This window comes from Biomphalaria glabrata, chromosome 3 (assembly GCF_947242115.1).
Source record: "Biomphalaria glabrata chromosome 3, xgBioGlab47.1, whole genome shotgun sequence".
Taxonomy (NCBI): Eukaryota; Metazoa; Mollusca; class Gastropoda; family Planorbidae; genus Biomphalaria; species Biomphalaria glabrata.
In genome coordinates, this window is record NC_074713.1 from 13,273,310 (window position 1) to 13,294,008 (window position 20,699).

General features: G+C 32.9%; 1 protein-coding gene across 1 annotated transcript; it reads left to right on the plus strand.

Moving 5' to 3' along the window:
- The first annotated feature begins 768 nt into the window (after positions 1-768).
- On the plus strand, positions 769-20,150 carry LOC106072690 (arrestin domain-containing protein 3-like). The gene is made up of 8 exons (XM_056023533.1): positions 769-940; positions 8,194-8,329; positions 9,606-9,752; positions 12,573-12,799; positions 13,483-13,665; positions 14,790-14,972; positions 15,663-15,879; positions 17,418-20,150. The coding sequence occupies exons 2-8, from the start codon at positions 8,212-8,214 to the stop codon at positions 17,585-17,587; spliced, it is 1,245 nt and encodes a 414-aa protein (XP_055879508.1). The 5' UTR covers positions 769-940; positions 8,194-8,211; the 3' UTR covers positions 17,588-20,150.
- The last annotated feature ends 549 nt before the right edge of the window (positions 20,151-20,699 follow it).

Below are 20,699 nucleotides of genomic sequence, written 5' to 3' on the forward strand. Positions count from 1 at the left end.
TCACAAAAAAAGCACTGTGTGTTATGTGTGTATATATCTATATAATATATGAGTGGGGGGGGGGGGAGAGAAAGCTCACAGTGTTTCAAAAGCTTGGTATTTCAATTCAGATTTAGGTATTTATTCAAACCCGCTAATTGAAGAGTGTAATATGCATGTAGCCAAGCACGATAATTAGAACGATGTGATAAGAATTTTGATAAGAACTATAAAAGGAAGGTTGTGCTAATATGTTTATATTGTGTCATTGTTTGTTGTAAATTTTATTTTGTGATAATGTACTTAAAAAGATGTGACCATAATAAAATGATAGTCTTCTATGTCTACTTAAATTATATCAACAAAGGTTTCTGCTTGTTGTGTATGATAAGTCGTTACCTACAGTAAATTCTTTATTGGCTTAGGAAAACGGAACAGCTGTTTTATGAAAATCTTCTTGAATAATTAAATTAAAAAAAAAAAACAAAGCTGTCCATTTTCAAAAGATAAAATGTGCCAGCTAAACTAAAACTCTGCAAGGTCTAAAATATAGTATTAGACTTTCAATATATTTTCTTGTAGTATTGTCGATCTAAACGGGACAGATTGCGACAGACACAAAGCCAAAGCGTTTTTCCCCTTTCGAGGACTGCTAAAAATAGATTAGATCAATCGCCAATAAGTTTTTATTTCAAGTTTTATCTTGGGATTTTTTAGAAATCATTGTAGGGTTTCTGGGGAATTGTATCTATATATATAAAACTATTCCTAACTCTCTAGGTCTAGGTCTACATCTATACTAACTATAGATCTAGTCAATCTAGTCTAGACTCTAATACTTGTAATACTCTGTAGATCTAGTTTATGGACTAGAATTGACTAAATCTAGACTAGTGACAATCTAGTCTATATCTACATTTCTATTTATACTAGAGATCTAGATTTAGATCTAATCCAGAAGGTTATTTATTTAAATTAATTTATTAATAATTACTTACTAGACTACAGCCTACTACAGGTCACTACAGTACAGTTACAGTAACTTACGTTTATCGAACAAGTTAAGCTCAGTCGCCGACATTTTTTATGTTTGAATTTGTGTATCTCCGTAAAAATTAGAGCTAGAAAAAAACTGATTGTATCTATTAATTCCTCATCCATTTTTCTTAAAAAGTAGACATGTTTTATTCTATTACTACTCATAGTTAAACTTATATTTGATGTTAAAGTGGGTCAGGTTGATGCTTTCAAAAGCTTAAATTATCGAACATCGTTTTACCGATATCTTATCTTATCGAACATATTAAGAAACTATCGAACACATGAGAAGTATGGTGCTTTAAAAGTGTTATAATCTTAAAATTTTGTGAAAAGTATGGTGTTTCAAAAGTGATAAACTATATTTTTTTTTATTTATATCATTTTCTTTTTACGCCATGTCAAGACAGACAGATTTTAGTCATTTTCACATGCTCCACATCGAAGGAATTTATCACTGATCAGCTATGCTTAGAAACTGATTGTGCTAAGCCCAGTAACGCATTACCAACACATTACTGTACCAGTACTTATTTAGATCTTTAACTATTTTGAGATATAAGGCCATTAATAAATCCAGATATTATTTATTTGGGGGAGAGCCTAATAAACTTTGGTAGCCAATAGATAATCCCGCCCTCCCCAAGTCATTGCAGGACACAACAGTTTACTTGGTTGACCTAAAAACAAAACATGTATACGGTACGCGGCCCTACGTAACTAGCCGCCGATCTAGCACGCTCAGTGTATGTAACAGCCCAAAAGTCAGTGCTAGATATTTTTCTATCGGGGCGTGGGAGAGGGGGGGGGCTGAAAAGCTATGGTAGCTTGTGAGCTGTGTTACCTATAGATGTAGATAGATCCGCCCTCCCTAAACCACCTGGTTGACCAAAAAAAAACAACGTATTTTAGAGCATGCTTAGTATTTGTCACACACACACAAACAACATATCTATATATATACTACGTATCTATCATGCCTAGTGTTTGTGACCTAATTAGTGGCTTGACCATAGGTCCTCGACTGATGGCTCCTCCCCCTTTCCCCTCAACATTGTTCTTACTACAACTTGAACAATGTTTTGGGACTGTGTTGATGGCCTGGTTTACACCTGTGTGTTACGCTATCACTGACCATTTTTTGTTGTTGTTGTGTGTTAGTCTGGTGGCTGCGTTTAGATTGAGTCTTGAAATTTACGTTGTTACTTTGCACAGAAAAAGTGTGAATGTTGGAGAGTGGAATTGTGTAAGAAGAACGAGTAAGGGGGTGTAGGCAGAATAAGAGAATGGTTAAATGTATTTAAATTGTTATTATTTTGTGTATTTGTGATGTTTCAAAGGAGTGTCTTTATAGTGCATTATGAGCTTTATCATATTTTATGGCAAAAAAAATAATATAATATAATATAATTAATATAATAAATATAATTAAAAAAATATATATATATATAATTTTATAGACCCGGCGTCACACGTCTAGATCGTCACATTCTAATGGTCGATCAATTATTGATGATCTCTGGATACAGTGTCTTGAATGTTTTTCTCCCCCCCCCCCCCCCCTTTTTTTTTTACCTGCCCAAGACATTTTTATTTCAAAATACCATATATACCATTCTATACCTCCCCTTTTGCCCTTTCGTTTTATTAATATCTCTTCACATCAAGCACATGCGCTAAGTATTGGTTTATCTGAAAAAAAAAAACACAACTGAATACATTCCACTCCATTTGTCTTTTGGCACAGCCGGTAGTGCTATTAGCATCAAGCTATTAATATATGTGTCATAAAATCAAGCTTTTAAAATGGGTACAATTAGTGCATATCGATGTAAATCTATTTACTTAAAAAAATATAGCACATTTACGGTAAACCACAAATAGCTGATACAAATTGTAACATATGAGTAATTTATATTCTGTACTTTGCATTACATTATTTTAAAAAATAACAATTAAAAAATATATAATTTAAATATTTTGTCTTCTTTGGGTTATATCCCTTTGATGTTTATTTTTAACATTAAAATGGTGCTCGAAGCTGAGATTGCTTATATTAAAACAGCTACTATCGAACACCCCCTTTTTAAACCTCAATTTTCATGTTAAGTTAGAAAAGGACACTTTAAACAAAATAGTTGCAAATATTTCTCAGCCTAATTAGAAGTGTATTATATAAGGTTTTGTTGAGCTGAAGCATCATTGGCATTAAAAAATACCCTTAACCCGAGACTCACTTCACTCTTCCCAAGAGGTCAAAAAAAGTGAAATTTTTATACCAATATAACCAATGCACTTTGAATATAAGTAAAAAAATTATCCTCGGGTGAAAATGATACTAAATATAACTTAACTATAAAGAAATGGACGATGCACAATAGGAATGGACTAGTTTCGTCATAATCATCGAAATAAAGGAGAATTTGAAAAAATACAATGGGGTGTTCGATAAGTACCTTAAAACGAAGGTGTTCGATAGATGTAAGTTACTCCAGATCTAGTTCTAGTGACTAGTGTCTAGTCTACATTATAAAATCTGTAGAATCTTATTGATTCTAGTTTATCAAATTTAATTATAATTAATATATATTTATTTGGTAATAATAATTATAATATTATTTATATTATTAATATAATATTTAATATATTATGTATATTGTAATAAATAGATCTATCACTACCATAGTATCATCTGATTATAATATACTTATATAGATCTAATATAGATCTAGATCTAAATCTAAATAATAATAAATATTAATATTATTATATAATAATATTATTATGCTTACATTTAGATCTACATCAGGGGTGGGCAACATTTTTGTATCGAGGGCCGCATTAAAAAAAAGTTTGGTAATGGCGGGCCGCATATATATATCTTAGAAAGATAAGCTAGCTGTGTATAATGTCTTTTAATTCATATATACACTGTATTACGATTTTTTAAAAATTGCTGTTTTCTTTTAATATCACAATATCCCCACAAATATACACTTATGTATGTACTTAATGTGCAATGTATGTACTTAATGTGCAATGTATGTACTTAATGTGCAGTATTTTACTTCTTACACTTGTGCGTAATGTTTCTTAACTGTGAAACTATCTTACTAGTTGCTACCCCTGTGTGTGACTGCTGTCAAATTACAGTCAGTCAACATTGACCAGTGATTATACTTGTTTAGTTTCCACAAAAATGCTTGCTCACTGAATGAGACAATTTATGTTCCGGAAGTTAAATGTCGGGACGAGCGAAGCCTGCCCTTGTGGAGCATCACCAGAGAATGCTGACCATGTTCTTTAATGGTGCATACTAAATCAGGGGACCCGAACAAGACTCTCCAAAGACTATTCGGAGAACTGCCTGATCTGGAAACCACTACGCGGTTCATCCCAGATATAGGATTACTGATCTGAACCCTTCAACATGTAAAATGAGAAAGAAGAAGAAGAACTGATGAACCTGTACCCAAATAGTATGAACAACAGCAAAGTTTTTTAAAGTGTGGAAATACAGCTTCTGGCACCCATAAAACTCCTGTGGTAGTGATGACTGGAACTTCTCTTTGTTTTGAGTTATGTCCTCTGGAGCTGATTCGGCTTCTCTTAATAAGTGTTGTACTTTTAATCATTTTTCACTAAAGATAGATTCACCTTTCAGCAAAGGAAAATGACAAAAACTTTTTTTTTTGCTTGCCTGTAGAAATGGGAAAGCCTTGTTTGAAAAGATTTAACATGCATTTACATTTCATATGTAAACAACCAATTGCAATAGTAATTATAAAAAACATGAAATTTTGTCTTCCACTCTTCATTAGAAGTATTGGTAACAAAGTCACAGTCATTGTCCTTCAAGTAACATAACAATGTCATCCTTGAGATTTTATATTCTTCTCCTTTGCCTTGCCCATGCTAAGCTAGCGGATACATTGGATTATTTATTCATAAATCAGAACTACCCTGATTAACTCCCCTAGCTCTAGTAAGTTGCATTAGTATGTATCATGTGCACTTATGTGTATAAATTATATGCCGTTTTGTGCAAACTTTCCTGTTTCAAGTTTATGGTTCTCAGTCAAAGATCGAGCTCCATCAGTTGTTACGTTTGCCATCTTGTTCCTAGCCTACCTAACACTCAGACATTGTGTCTTGACGTAAAGCCAAAAAACATAATCCTCGTTAACTTAAACCTTTTTATAATGAGACAGTTTCAATAATTTATATAGATATTTTTTTAAATATTTGCCATTTTATACCTATATACTGTGGGCACATCTAATTTCTGTAGGTGTCGGCGGGCCACATAAAACACCTCGGTGGGCCGTATGTGGCCCGTGGGCCGTAATTTGCCCACCCCTGATCTACATCATTAAATTAAACACTTACTAGTACTACTTACTCTTACTCTTAGAAGACGTCTTAGACTGACTTAGTCGTCTTAGTCTGACTTAGTCTTAGATAAAACTTATAATTTAATAGAAAGACTTAGTCTTAGTCGTCTTAGTCGACTTAGACTTAGACTAGCTAGACTTTGAGTAAGTTTGAGTCGACTTTGACTAATGATACTTATGTCAACTTTTGATACTGACTAAAGTTAAGCCTTAGACTTAGACTTTAGACTAACTTTTTTAAAAAAATTTTTACTAGAATACTAGTACTAGATTACTAGTTACTAGATCTATAATTTGTAATAATAATTAATAATGACATATAATCTATATTTAGAGAGATTATATATAATATATATATATATATTATAGTAAATTATACTATATATATATGTAGATCTAGATCTACCTTCACTATTCATTCCTAGCTCATATATTATGAATATATAATATATTCACACTTGTCATAGTCATAGGTCTCACCAGCCACATGAGAAGGCACAAAACCCCAGTCCAAAGCTGTCAGTTCATCCCCCTGGATGACAAAAGTGGTCATTACCAAACCACGATGGTCGAACTATAATAATTCAGTATATAATAAATGGATATTCAATCTAAATTAAATTATTGAATTATTGTATTGTCAATTAATATTGATCTAATTAAATTCTTAAAATTGTTGGCAAGTATTGTATTGGCCATGCAATTGCAAGCCTGCATCAGTACATGGGCGTAGGTGTAGTGTTAGCCAAGGAAGCCTAAAGTCGGGGTTCATATATTATATAGGATAATATGATATCCCATTGTCACTGCCTGGTTCTTGTTGTAGGCGTGATGACGCGAATGTCTCTGTGTGTTGTAGATACCTCTTCTGGTACTACTATAATGTTCTTAACTAAATACTTTCTCACATGCACTAGATTTGCAGGTGCGTAAGAACACTAACATACTGAACTCTCCGACGACAACATTTAGAATTATTATTAAACACTCTGGTAGCAGACATGGATTTTATTCACATATATAATGAATCACAAAAGATATTGGTGACTTCAGCCATCACACAAATTACATCCAAGGAAATAAGTTCTGAGTTCAAATCAATTATAATAACTTCAATACTTATACATAACTCTGCTGTCAAAAAATATCCATAGCACTCCTCTCGCTCTGAGAGTCTAAGATTAACTGAGGTGTCCACCTCGTGGTCATTCCCCGACCAGGAAAAATCTCATGCTGACTGCACGGAATAGTTCAGTGACTACTAGTCACCAAATGTTGCAAGGGTTCTAAAACTGATATATGACACCCATGAATAATTTCTGAAATGTTATGCTTTCTCAATAGTAGAGTAGCTAGATCTAGATCCAGATGTAGAATCTAGTTAATGTGCAGGGCTCCATTAATAATGACTTCCTTCAACTTCAAGACTTCAGTCGCAAAGTGACTCATGGATGTCAAATGAATGCCTACAGCTTGGGCATTAGCAGTGGTCAGAAGCTGATGTGTCCAAAGGAATGACAAGTGCTGATACAGTTTGGGGTCAGCAGCATCACAGGCTCTGGCAGGGTGTAGCACTGAGTGCTACAAACTACCTAAGGGTCACCAGTTTCTTATATCCATTATCACTTCAGGCAATGACAACCTTGAGGAATTGCAACTCTTAGCTCCAATAATATAAATCTAGTAAATGATCTAAATCTACTAGAATTCAATTAACAGCCTCAGAAAAAAAATCAAGCTAGTTACAGATTCCAGTGGGCTGGTATAACTATAATGCTCAAAACCCATTAATAAAAAAACTAGGTCTACTTACCTATTAGTGAGTGTTCACTGCACCTCCTAAAAGAGTGTCTGAGGTTTCACTTATAAAATAAACCTAGAAGAATTAAAATTAAAGCAACAGCCTAAAAAATAAAAAAAAGCTAAACCAAGCTATAAATCTATCTATAGAACAATAGATATCTAAAGTAAAGGTCATCTGTTTCTGTGGCTCTTGGTCAGTGTGTGTGTCTTGTGGCCAGCACAACAACCAACCGCCAGTGAGGTTTTGAGGTTCAACCTCTCCAATAAATAGAACATTTCACACATATATCTGTTTTTCTACCAGTCGAAAGGCTCCATTAATAAAGTGCACTAAATAGCTAATTTGATACTTGACCTGTAATTTATTTTGTTAAAAGAATTGCAGGATTTCACGTTCTAGACACCTCAGAAAATACCTTTTTGAAACTCAGAAAATAGGAAAATAACACTTGTGGCCCACTCAGGGAATTCTCAGTGCTTCCCTAGAACCCGAAGTTCCAATGGGTTTCTACTGTCATTCCACTAACTGCAGAAACAAACCCATTCAGAAGCATAATAATACCAAGATAGTAATAGAAATGTTAACAGCATGCTCCTCCCACTTTCTATGAAACTTGAACCTGATGGCTGAGTGACTTAACAAAACTGGAAACTGTGAATGAAGCAGAGTTCATCCATTTTCAATGACTAATTATTGCTTCTTCAAGAAGTAATATCACTACACCTTAATACTTCGATTTCATAAAGTTGTTTGACATCTTCAAATTTCAAATATGAATTTATTACTAGGAGATAAACTTATAACCTTTGAATTAGAAGTCTTGTTCTACCTCTTCAGCCACCACTTCCCATCCTACACAAACATTTGGTTCAGTGTGACATCTTAACAGTTTTTTTTTCTAATTGCACATATTTTTTAACTGTCTTTGCTTGCTCAATATATCTAATAAAAACTTGAGAACCTTTTCTCTATTGACAGTCTCAGTCCTGGTCTAAAATGGGGAAACTACAGTTTTATTCCATTACTTTCAACAATGGAAGTGGAGTATACTACGCTGGTAACTGTGTGCAAGGCTATGTCACTTTAACCTTGAAAGAGTCTATGAAAATGAGAGGTGGGTTGAAATTTGTAGAGTTTGTGTAACAAACAAACACACACAAACAAAATTTCCTCTCTACACTTTTTAAAAAATTATTTTGTTGTAAGAATGTTAATATACATATTATTAAAGTTGTATAGCCTTTGGCATCATTATGTGCAGAAATAGAACTCGCTATCTTTTCTGAGCAGCAGTTTCTCTTCAATCTGACAATGTAATAAGATGTTTTTAATTGGTCTTAGTGGCTTGCACAAATAATTTTTCTTCCAAATTATACTTTTAGGACATATGAGTGTTAATTAGTAATGCATCAAAGTTTTTTTCTCTTTCATACATTTATATTCATTATACTTAACACCTATCCTTTAAATTTGTTTTTGTTTAATTTTAGAATAAATTGATATTGTAATTTAATATACACTTTTTTTCTAAGATAGTTCAGAGGTTTAAGGAATGTTCTTTTATTGTAGTTACTAGCGACAAAAAATTACTTTATCTTCTGCTTACTTTTTTCTTTATTAAAATTTGATTTTATGTTGGAAAGTTTTATGACCTTTTAAAAGTTAGTAAAAAGTCATGTTGAAATTTAGTCATCAAGACTAGTTTGGAACCTAACAGTTGCACTTTTATTTAGCAGCATAGACATTTATGTTGATTGTAGTTCACATGACTAAGGCACAGATTGGTGATGCTGTTTGTTGAGACATCTTGTATTCGTTAGCCCTATGCATAGAGGGTGTGTTTATATTCTTGTAACCAAAAAGCAAGTGAAAAATTAAACATGCCTAATATTTATTATAGACTTTGCATGTTGCATAATTGTTCTTTGTTAGACTAAGATGTGTTTGTGTTTAGAACTGATATTGTTGGTTACAGTAAAATACCATGACTTACACATTTTTTTTAAAGTCTAAGAAGTGTAGGTTTTTAAAAACAGAAAATAAAAACTATGACAAGTTTAAAAATAACTTTAATTGAAAACATTTATTTGATAAAAGTCTACTTACTTTATGTGCATTGCATCGTTTCCATTATTTTTTAGTGTTAGCTGACATCATCTATTACGGGTGGCTGCCTGATCATGCGGTATGTGCGCTGGACTGTCATTCAGACTTGTCAATGGTCATTTCATTCTAGGGAAAACAAATGTATTTACTCTATACAATAAAATGACAGCAAAACTTTGAAAAGGTGGTGGTGGTGGGTGGGGATGGGGGGTTTAAGTAACTCATTTTCATTTCAATGCTATCAAACTACATTACAAAGTTTGCATGAACAATCTCTGTTGCAGGTATAAGACTAAAGTTTGAAGGTAAAGCTTATGTACATTGGTCTGAGAGACATACCACTGGTACTGGTGAAAATAGACGCACAACTACTAGACATTATTCTGCACATGAGAAGTATTTTGAACAAGAATTTCTTCTCTTTGGAATATGTAAGTAAATCAACATGAATTATTGAGAATCAAAATAAAAGTTTTTATCATATTGTTAAGATTCTCTCTTACAGGCCTTCTGTAAACACTGCTCAACACAGCACATCTAACTCAAGAACTTGACAGCTAGAGTTTGAAAATAATGTGGTAGTTTAATAATAAATAAATAACAGCTAATATAATTAGCAACACAATATACTGACTACTAATGCTTTACTGTACATCACTATACTGCCATGCTACTGTATTTCTGTCTACTCCTGGGCTCTTACTGTTTTACTCAAGGACTCACATTGTACTGGGCTTACTATGTGTCCTAAACTGAACTGCCTTACACACTCTCTGTTTCTCCTGAAGGCTTTTGATGTGCACACAATTAGCTCTATTGCTCCGCCAATACATTTACAACAATATTTTCACTTTCATGTTGAGCAATAAGGCATAGATAATAGTTTTGAAACACATGAACATGTAGCTGAAATTGTCAGTATGCCTGCAAGAAAAGATCTTGGCTATGTTTTATCACACTCACATCAGCAATATTTTAAGTTTTAATATCCCTGCTTGGTATGGCAATCTGAGCATTAAAAATAAACTCCATAGAATCCTAAATGCTGCCGGTAAATTCATTGGCAAAAAACAAATCCCATTTTGGCAGCATTTTGAGACAAACATCCATAAAAAGCTAAAAAGATTCTATAAATAAAAAAGCACCCGTTGGGTCAGGATTTTGTGATTTTACCATCACAAAAGAGATACAAGACACCGATAGCAAAGACAAACAGACACAAACACTCTTTTGTTCCCCTGGCAATCAAATCATTAAATAGAAATAATCTGATATAAACTTTACACATGTAAATTATGAGTGAGTCTGGTGTGAATGTACATTTTCTTTTTATAGTTACAATGTTTTGTTTGGTGTAATTCACAAATTGTAAGACAAATTTCCTTACGGACAATAAAGATTATTATTATTAAAGATATTTTTTGAACAGTCAGCAACCTAGGTTTAACAAAGACTACGGATGGTGCAAGAAATATGTGTGACCAACGCTATAGGCTTATCATTGGTATCCATTGTACCTCCTAAGGTATTTTACTGTATCAAGGATCAGCAAGCACTCTGTTGTAAAGTAGTTGGAAGGTTACTAATAGAGTGAAGTTCTGAGAGAACACAAACAGTTTAACCCAATGTCAATTCTGCATTTCCTATAAAGGATTTATTTCAGTGATAGTAATATTCCCAACCACAATGAAGTGTGCTGGTTTAGTTTAGGAAGATTTCTAGATTCTTTTTACTCACATCCTCTTTGTCTGTTGGACTTGGCATTCTTATATGACATTATTGATATTATATTATATGGATGTTGTGAAGCTGGTGATTGAGGGTTTCATAAATTCTGTGATCTTGATCTTGTCCGGAGTAAACTTACTATAGAATGATTACCAGTAGATAGAATAATGTTTGTTATTGTTTTACATTTTGTACCAAATTTTCATGTGGCCTGCCAAGAATTAAAAAAAACAAATTGGCTCACCAAGCTACAAAAGCTACCAAGCCACTAATCTCTGGTAACTTAATATTGACAAATGTAAAGAAAAATATTATTTCAAGATGTTTTTTTATTATATGACCTGATAGTTGTTTCCAAGACAGTCAGAGGTCTCAGAAAAAATAGAGGTTATTCTAAAAAAAAAAAAAAAATCAAGCTTGTGATTTTTGGTCAAATGGTAGGGTGTCTAGAACTATTAAACTACTGAACATAAGTACAGGTACATTAAATTCAAGCATGTCAATATAATTGTCCTACACCGCACAACTCCCTACCTTAGATGGGAAAAAAACTCTTCTGTTGTAACACAAAAAGCTGATCTTATCTGTAAATAAAAATAATCATGTCACACCATCTAACTCCCCCAACTCTTCTATCCAACTAAAAGTAACTAAAAATCACTTCACCCAATTTACACACCTCTTATAGCTCTACTTTCATTTATGTGTATGCACCTGTTGACCAGGAACACCCCCCCCCCTCCACCTTTCGGGATAGCCATGGTCAACCTCTCAATACATATAGTAAAGCAAGACTCTATATATTTAGCCCTACCTTGATACTACATAAAGATGGTTTGTGACATAGGATGAGAGATTTAGCTTTGTATTAATTAATAATTACAGTCACTCTTAATTATTTATCACACTATTCAGACTTTGATCATTTTGTGACCATTCTTTAAAAGACGCCTCGATATGTGACTAAATTTTAAGTAATGTTAATTTATTAAAATGTAAAAAATGGTAACACGAAAAACTAGTTTAAGATGTCAGTATTCAGATTACAGTTTAAAACATTTAAATCAACATGTACAAAATCACTGGCACCTGGCTGCCTGGTTGTGTGGTTGAGACATCATAATCTTCAATTCTGAAGGAATGTCCAAAACATGTAAATCAAGAGCAATAACTGAGAGGATAATGTAGGCCTACATTTGCTGATTCTGGTTGATCACCCATGTTGGAAGATTATTTAGCAATACTTTCAATCTAGACAAAAGAACTCAGATGATATTTGATTGTCAGAGAAATAGGGTCTTCTTAGTGATATATCTAGATTAAAAAAGAATACTGGACATAAGGGCTTAACTATTGGAAAAAAGCTACTTTAATTTATGTATACTCAAGGTTTATTTGCAACACACTAATTCATGTTAACTAAGTTCTTCTAGTCGAAGTGTTCAATAGATTTGTTTGAATACATGCAGTTCAATAAACCCTTTTTTGACTGTTTTCATATATTGATATTTCTGGCTTCATAGGGCCCAATCAAGGCAGTGATACTAAAGAGCTTCCTGCAGGCACCTACACATACCCTTTCCAGTTTCAGTTACCTCATGGACTTCCCTCTTCCTTTGAAGCTTACTATGGTCATGTCAGATACACAGTTAGCTCAAACATTGATAAACCTTGGAAGTTTGACCACAAGACCAAGCGTCCATTCACTGTAATCAGCATACTGGATCTCAATCAGATGCCGGATGCTTCTGTAATTATGATTAAACTTCACTATTTCACCTTCATTATCTGTTCTCTTCTAAGGAAATTACAAAATTATCAACATTTTCAAATTCAGTGTACTGTTGTGATAAACTATTACATTTTAAAGGGTTATGTGTGATTTATTGACATTGGATATCATACATTCATATACCTATGTGTCTGTCAAATCCAGGGTTGTCTTTATTTATGTGATACTAATGTTGGGACAATGTAAAGCTAGTTATAAGTGATTTCTTTAAGAAATGTCACACATAGAAAAAAAAAATTCATTGAAGGCTCAGTTTTTTTACTTGATTCTAGAAAAACTAATTGAAAAAAAAATTGATGAATATTAAACACACTCATTTCAAATACTGTAATTTATTTAATCCCAGCTCAAAATTTAAAGATAAATGGAGATTTGGATGAAAAGATCTTTTTCTTTCTGTTTCAAAAAGTCATATAAATCAATAAACCTGTAACATGTTCACATCAATGATTTGACAAACTTATAATATTTTTCTTTTATTAGGACTAATTTGATCTTCTTTCTTTTTTTCTTATAAAAAAAAGGTTGACACCAAGCTGTCTCACCTTTATTATAATTGTGCACCTCATATTTGCTTGGATACATAAATACATTGAGTCATTCGCTATATTTATCTAGTTTTTACTATGTCTTGTTCACAGAGAAGCCTCCAAGAAACCAAACAAAAACACTTATGCTGCCTGTGTTGTAAGTCTGGGCCTATTCAAGCAACTTTCCGACTAGATAGAGCTGGCTATGTCCCTGGCGAAGCTATTCTAATCAATGCAGAAATCAGCAATGCTTCTAGTAGGAAAATGGACAAGTCATATGTAAATCTAAGAATGGTAAATGCAAGTTAGTTGTATAAACATACAAAAATAAAAAATTTTAATGCTTCTGTTTAAAAAAAAAATTAAGATTTATTTTTTTTTTGTTAAAGAGGCTTTTTGTAACACCCAACCATTGTCACTTTTTTTTTCTTCTTAAATCTAATAAATGATAAAAAAATTTAAAATGGTACTGGTACTATAAGCAAACATCAAATCATGGCTCACTGGAGTAGCTAGTGATGGAACAGCCAGACTCAATTTTATGGTCAATGTTGGTGTTGGAGGCTGCCCAGGCTTGAGAAAGCAATTATAGCACATTGCAGGATGGGCCACTTTCCTGTTGGCTCATATCTTGCTTAACCCATATATTCTTTTTGACTGCCCCAGACTAGCTTATCACTGCCTCCACAGGTCTGGGAAATCACAAGTTCTTGACCTGTATGACATACATGCAAAAAAGCATAATAGCAGGGTTCCTGTCTAGGGCTTTTGCAAAAAGGATTTGAACCTCTCAAACCCTCACTCAAAAGGAGTTTGATAATGATGATGATGATGATAAAAATCAGTTTTGTATCAGTTTTTTATTTATAATAATATTCACCATCTTTACCTATGCAATTGTCAGAATTAAGAATTACACTTGCCTAAGAAATCCATGGAGCATGCACTCAACTCAGCAATGCTTAATTATTTTTTACAATTCTATGCTGATCACCAGAGCTATATTGCCCATAATGCGGTATGTGGATCATTCAGAACAGAGATGGAATAAAGTGTTGTGAAAATGACATAATGCCGAGCAGTAAAAAAGGCAAGAGCAATCACTAGAAAGGAGACACTTTCTCTGCTCTATCCAGCAATTGAAATATTAGGCAGTAGTTATAGTGAAGGAAGTGGGTGGTGCTGTGAAAGTTGTTCCTGAGTATTGGAAGACATTCCTAGTATTACAATGTTATTGTTAAGTGGCAGCAGACTGGATACATTGTAGCAATATGTGTAGATTCTTCTCTAGTTAAACATCCTCAACTACCTTTAATCCTATTTGTTGAGTCAATTTGTCAATATATTTAAACAATAAATAAATAACAACATATTTTAACTAAGTCTTAGCCTACTAAGGTTTGTATTTCATTATTAAGGTTACTATTTTTCGAGCGACAACAAAGATTAAAATGATCCATAGAGATGTAGCAGTGGTTGCCCGCCCAAGTATAAATCCTCATTCTGAAGATGTCTGGAGTGGGGAGAAGCTGATCATACCACCTCTGCCTCCATCATTTCTAAATGGATGTAATATTATTGAAGTACATTACTATCTGCAGGTAAAAAAAATATTTTTTACAATGAAAATATTTTATTTTTGTAAACATGCCTATAGTCAAAAGTTTTGTTTGGGAAAAAAAATGTTTACCTCCTAAGTCCTTTGCTATTGTGTGATGGATAAAATAAGATAATTTCTATTAGTCCAATCAAATGGAAATTCAGTTTGACTACAATTGATCGCCTCATCATAACTACTGTAACAATAGCAATATAGATGCAAATACGAGCAACATTCACTCATGAAACACTTACACACTCACAACCAGCACTTTATGAATTAGACTTCTATGTACTTCTCGATGACGGCAGATGATCTTGTAACACTCTGAGCGAAAGTGTAAGGAAACGTTTCTGTTGTTTCATTTCATCTACATAACTTTTATTCAGTACTGAAGGTTTTCTTTTTTTTTTTTTAAATGTATCTTCATGTAGATGGGATTGGTTTAATTTTTTTTCACATACCTTTAGCTTAGTGCTGGAACAGTTTTAGCTACTACTTTTAATAAGCCTACAGAACAGTATATTTATTTAATAATGACAAAGTTATTTATAAATACAAAAACTAAGGTTTGTTAATGTCATCCAAACAACATTGAGTTGATATCATCCAAACAACCTAGAACAAGATATGAAAGAAACTTTCTTGTTTCCAAATCAAAACACATCTTTTTTTTTTCTTTGTAACACAGCTGAATGTTGACCCAGCAGGACCAGCACTAGATCTGGAGATACCTTTTGAGATTATCATTGGAACAATACCACTGGCTTCTATTGTTCAACAATTCCCTCCCATGGCACCACCCCCTAACATAATGAGCCGAATGTATGCCTGGGAGACCGTACCCTCTGCACCACCCCAGGAAGAACTATATCCCCTACCACCTCCAACTGGCTTGCCAAATCTTCGTGAGTACTACAGCATTTTGTTTGTTGAAATATTTTTTAAAATTTTGATTTAAGGGAAAAAGAAATAAAAAGAGTGATATGATATCTTCAAATGTCTCAAACCATTGTCTTGTCTCTCGAATCATTGTCTTGTCTCTCAAACCATTGTCTTGTCTCTGAAACCATTGTCTTGTATCTCAAATCATTGTCTTGTCTCTCAAATCGTCTTGTCTCTCAAATCATTGTCTTGTCTCTCAAATCATTGTCTTGTCTCTCAAACCATTGTCTTGTCTCTCAAACTATTGTCTTGTCTCTCAAACCATTGTCTTGTATCTCAAATCATTGTCTTGTCTCTCAAACCATTGTCTTGTCTCTCAAATCATTGTCTTGTCTCTCAAACCATTGTCTTGTCTCTCAAACCATTGTCTTGTATCTCAAATCATTGTCTTGTCTCTCAAATCATTGTCTTGTCTCTCAAACCATTGTCTTGTCTCTCAAATCATTGTCTTGTATCTCAAATCATTGTCTTGTATCTCAAACCATTGTCTTGTCTCTCAAACTATTGTCTTGTCTCTCAAACCATTGTCTTGTATCTCAAATCACTGTCTTGTCTCTCAAACCATTGTCTTTTTTTCTCAAATCATTGTCTTGTATCTCAAACCATTGTCTTGTCTCTCAAACCATTGTCTTGTATCTCAAATCATTGTCTTGTCTCTCAAATCATTGTCTTGTCTCTCAAATCATTGTCTTGTCTCTCAAATCATTGTCTTGTCTCTCAAACCATTGTCTTGTCTCTCAAATCATTGTCTTGTATCTCAAATCATTGTCTTGTATCTCAAACCATTGTCTTGTCTCTCAAACTATTGTCTTGTCTCTCAAACCATTGTCTTGTATCTCAAATCACTGTCTTGTCTCTCAAACCATTGTCTTTTTTTCTCAAATCATTGTCTTGTATCTCAAACCATTGTCTTGTCTCTCAAACCATTGTCTTGTATCTCAAATCATTGTCTTGTCTCTCAAATCATTGTCTTGTCTCTCAAATCATTGTCTTGTCTCTCAAACCATTGTCTTGTCTCTCAAACCATTGTCTTGTCTCTCAAATCATTGTCTTGTATCTCAAATCATTGTCTTGTATCTCAAACCATTGTCTTGTCTCTCAAACTATTGTCTTGTCTCTCAAACCATTGTCTTGTATCTCAAATCACTGTCTTGTCTCTCAAATCATTGTCTTGTCTCTCAAACTATTGTCTTGTCTCTCAAACCATTGTCTTGTCTCTCAAACCATTGTCTTGTCTCTCAAACCATTGTCTTGTCTCTCAAACCATTGTCTTGTCTCTCAAATCATTGTCTTGTCTCTCAAACCATTGTCTTGTCTCTCAAACCATTGTCTTGTCTCTTAAATCATTGTCTTGTCTCTCAAATCATTGTCTTGTCCTTGCTTCACACCTATTTAAACACTAAAAAAAAAACTTCAATAAATCTAAAGATTATTAAATGGACCTTCAAAAATATGCACATTTAGATACTAGCTCTGGCATTTGAAAGTCTTTATATTTCAGCTCCACCCAGCTACAGTGAGGCCATCACAGGCAAGTTTGACATTAGAGAAGAAGGGGACAATGAGCATGTGATGGGAAACTTGCAGTATGCACCTGTGTACACCTACTACAATTGGGGACATACCCCAGCTGCCCTCCCTCCACAGGCCAAGGTAGAAGAAGAAGATTAAAAGGATCAGAAGCCTGAACACCTTTAGTTGACTATAGGCTTAGAAACAGGGAACTAACAAAACTTACATTTTCTTGTCTGCCACTAACTAATTTGCATCTTTAGTTGATATGTATTTTTGTAATTAAATAAAATTCTAATATTATTATTACATTTCTATGTAATTCTTTCTCCCTGTCTCTATCTAATAGTTCATGTATTTTAATATAGAGCTGTTGTTGCTATATCTCTATTTACAGTTTGTTTTATTTGATAAATGTACAAGTTATTAAATACATTTTTGCCAGTGATACCTTTTTTTAAAAGAATACTGTGTAAACATTTTAATTTTTTAAATCATATGTTTAGTCATTTGATTGTGAGACTGCTGACTATGTGAACAAATTTTACTTATACGTGTCCTTTTTTTACATAAAATGTCCAATTTTGTATACATTTTAGAAAAATGAAATTGAAAAAAAGAAAGTTTTGCCAAAGACTGGGTTCCTATGGGTTCTCCTGGGACAAGTTCTGAAACTTTATTTTGACTTTTAAATAACTTAAAAGAAGATATAAAAACATTGTTTTGGTAAATGGAACTTCTGGAAATCTACAATTATCTCCTCAATATACAGGTAAATTAAAAACACTTGCTCAAGCCTTTTGTTTTTTAAGTCACAGTCGCTCTTAAGAGTAATTTCCTGACCAAGTCTACATTAGCACTAACTCTTGCTGACAAATTATAATTTATATTGCAGTATTAAAAAGTTAGAATGAAACAAAGTTTTATTATTAAAATATAAATGTTTCTTGAACCCTGTAATAATATAACCTCATGTCGGTGCTTAATTATTTATTTGTTAAACTATTATATTATCATTTTATATGGCCTTGAATGATATTTTTTAGTTTTGGTACCTTGTATTTTGTTATCTTCCAGAGTGTGGTAACCTTACAATTTATTTTGCAATTTGTAAAAATTTTGTATAAATACCTTTGGAAAAGTATTATTCAAAAATAATTTCAATCTTTCTGACATGAAAATTACACAAGGACCAACAGAACAAATTATTTTTTTTAACATACTGTTTTAACATTCTGTTGTGAATTAACAATTAGTTAACATGAAATATATTTGTGTGTGGGATGAATGTATTTCAATCGGATGAATGTATTTCAATCGTTTAGATTTTTTCCCCCTGTAAAATTTAAGCAACCAGATTTTTTAACCCTAACACTTCCAAATATATATGTGTGTGTATTTTTAAATGTGACTCAAGCAAAGATATGTGGAATCTTAATCACATGACTATACAGACCCTACATCTCAGTTTATAAACAACAACAAAAAAAAAGAAAACCTCCATCTTGGTATTATTGTTTGCTTGGTTAAGTATTGACATGGACAATAAGCTCATTGTATTGTTGTATGGTTACCTCTTTATACTCTTATCTATTCATGTGACTTGTTGTTTTCATTGATTAATATTACATTTTTAATCAATAGTATGTAAGTAGTCTTATCAATATAATATTTTTTTAAAGATTGATTTCTCTATTCCAAAAATATCCCAATAGCTCCTTTCCTATAGGAAGAACTCATCAAGTCTCATTTAGAACAAAAACTAGAGCGTGGTTATATTTTTTCTTTTTTAGTGAAAATCAGATGTGTATTGCTTTATTATTATTTTTCCAATACTTTTGAAAGGAACAGGCCCATAGCCCCAGTGTATTCTCCCCCACCAGGATAAAAGAGTATTTTTGAAGCTTTTTTCTATTCTAAAGGTATTGAAAGTATATATTTTTTTAACTAGACTTATTGGTTCTATTTTTAAAGTTGTGTATTTATTAGTATATCTTAAATATAATATTTTTTTAAATGTTTATTTTTTGATTTTTTTTTTATTCAGAGTTACCCCTCTTTGTGAAATCAGAAATAGGAGCAATTGAGATATAAGCAGTAGACAACATAATTATACTCAAACATTATGTCAAAGATTATGTAAAACTGCACAATTCAACAGGGCTCAGAATATATAGCTGTGATCTTCATACTATTATCAGATGTTTTTAAACTGCTCAGCACCAACTTAACCTATGCTCACATTCTTCATTGTAATGTTTCAATGTTGATGTCATCTTTAAAGAACATCTGATTGTTATTTTGTGCCATATTATTTGTTATGCTTAGCTAAGTAGATGATATTTGGACTGATACAGTTTTATAGACTAGCTCTAAAGACATGAATACATAAAGAAATATCTATTGGGTCTACACAATAAATATCACTAGTAGTACAATACTGAGACAATGATTTCAAAAGCTAACACATCTCATCTTACTGCTGAAAAAGCTTGTAATTGGCAGTAAAATTAGGAGATACTTTTACACGTATGTGATCTATTTGTCATAAACCATGACATTTTGAAATATTTATTATTATATATACTTTGTGTTCTGACTTTGTTTTACACTACAGCATGCAATATTTGTTGTTCTACTATATATCATCTATTTTATTTCCGTAATTTCCCATTTTAGAAATACTTCAAAATTGAATGCACAATAAAAAAATTGATGCTCAGATTTTTTATTTTTTTTTTGGGATCCAATAAAAAAAAAGTTATTTCAACAATTTTGCAAACATCAATATTGCATAATTCATTTAAGGCTATCTTGGCTCCATCATCTCCATCAATGTGCTGCTGAATAAAGACATCAACAACAGGATTGCAAAAACAATGGGCACCATGGCTGCAGAAAATGGTGTGGAACAGTACCTTACTGTTACCAAAGCCCTAGTCTACTGGACCTGTGTGATAAGCATTTTGCTATAGGTTAGTGAAATATGGTCAACCTACAACTTATAGCAGGAAAAAAAAGCTGAATATCTTCGACCTCCAATGCTTAAGGTGGATTTTTTTACATAATGCCACTATGTAGACTCCCACATTCTGTACGGTGATCTAATAGAAAGAACGAGAGCTGCTGGTCGCCCACTCTATAAAGACATAGGCCTACTGATGAATGCACAACGCGACATGAAGCGCTACAAAATTAACACCAACATTTGGGGAAAATGAGGCACTGGATAGATCCAGATGAAAAGCAAACAGGGTCCTACTTTACATAA

What these genes read in the sequence shown, in the direction of transcription:
- LOC106072690 (XM_056023533.1), top strand. Translation starts at nt 8,212, where the DNA reads ATGGGGAAACTACAGTTTTATTCCATTACTTTCAACAATGGAAGTGGA. An exon ending in ATCAGATGCCGGATGCTTCT is followed by an intron (nt 12,800 to 13,482) that starts GTAATTATGATT and finishes TCTTGTTCACAG; the next exon opens with AGAAGCCTCCAAGAAACCAA. An exon ending in CATATGTAAATCTAAGAATG is followed by an intron (nt 13,666 to 14,789) that starts GTAAATGCAAGT and finishes TTCATTATTAAG; the next exon opens with GTTACTATTTTTCGAGCGAC.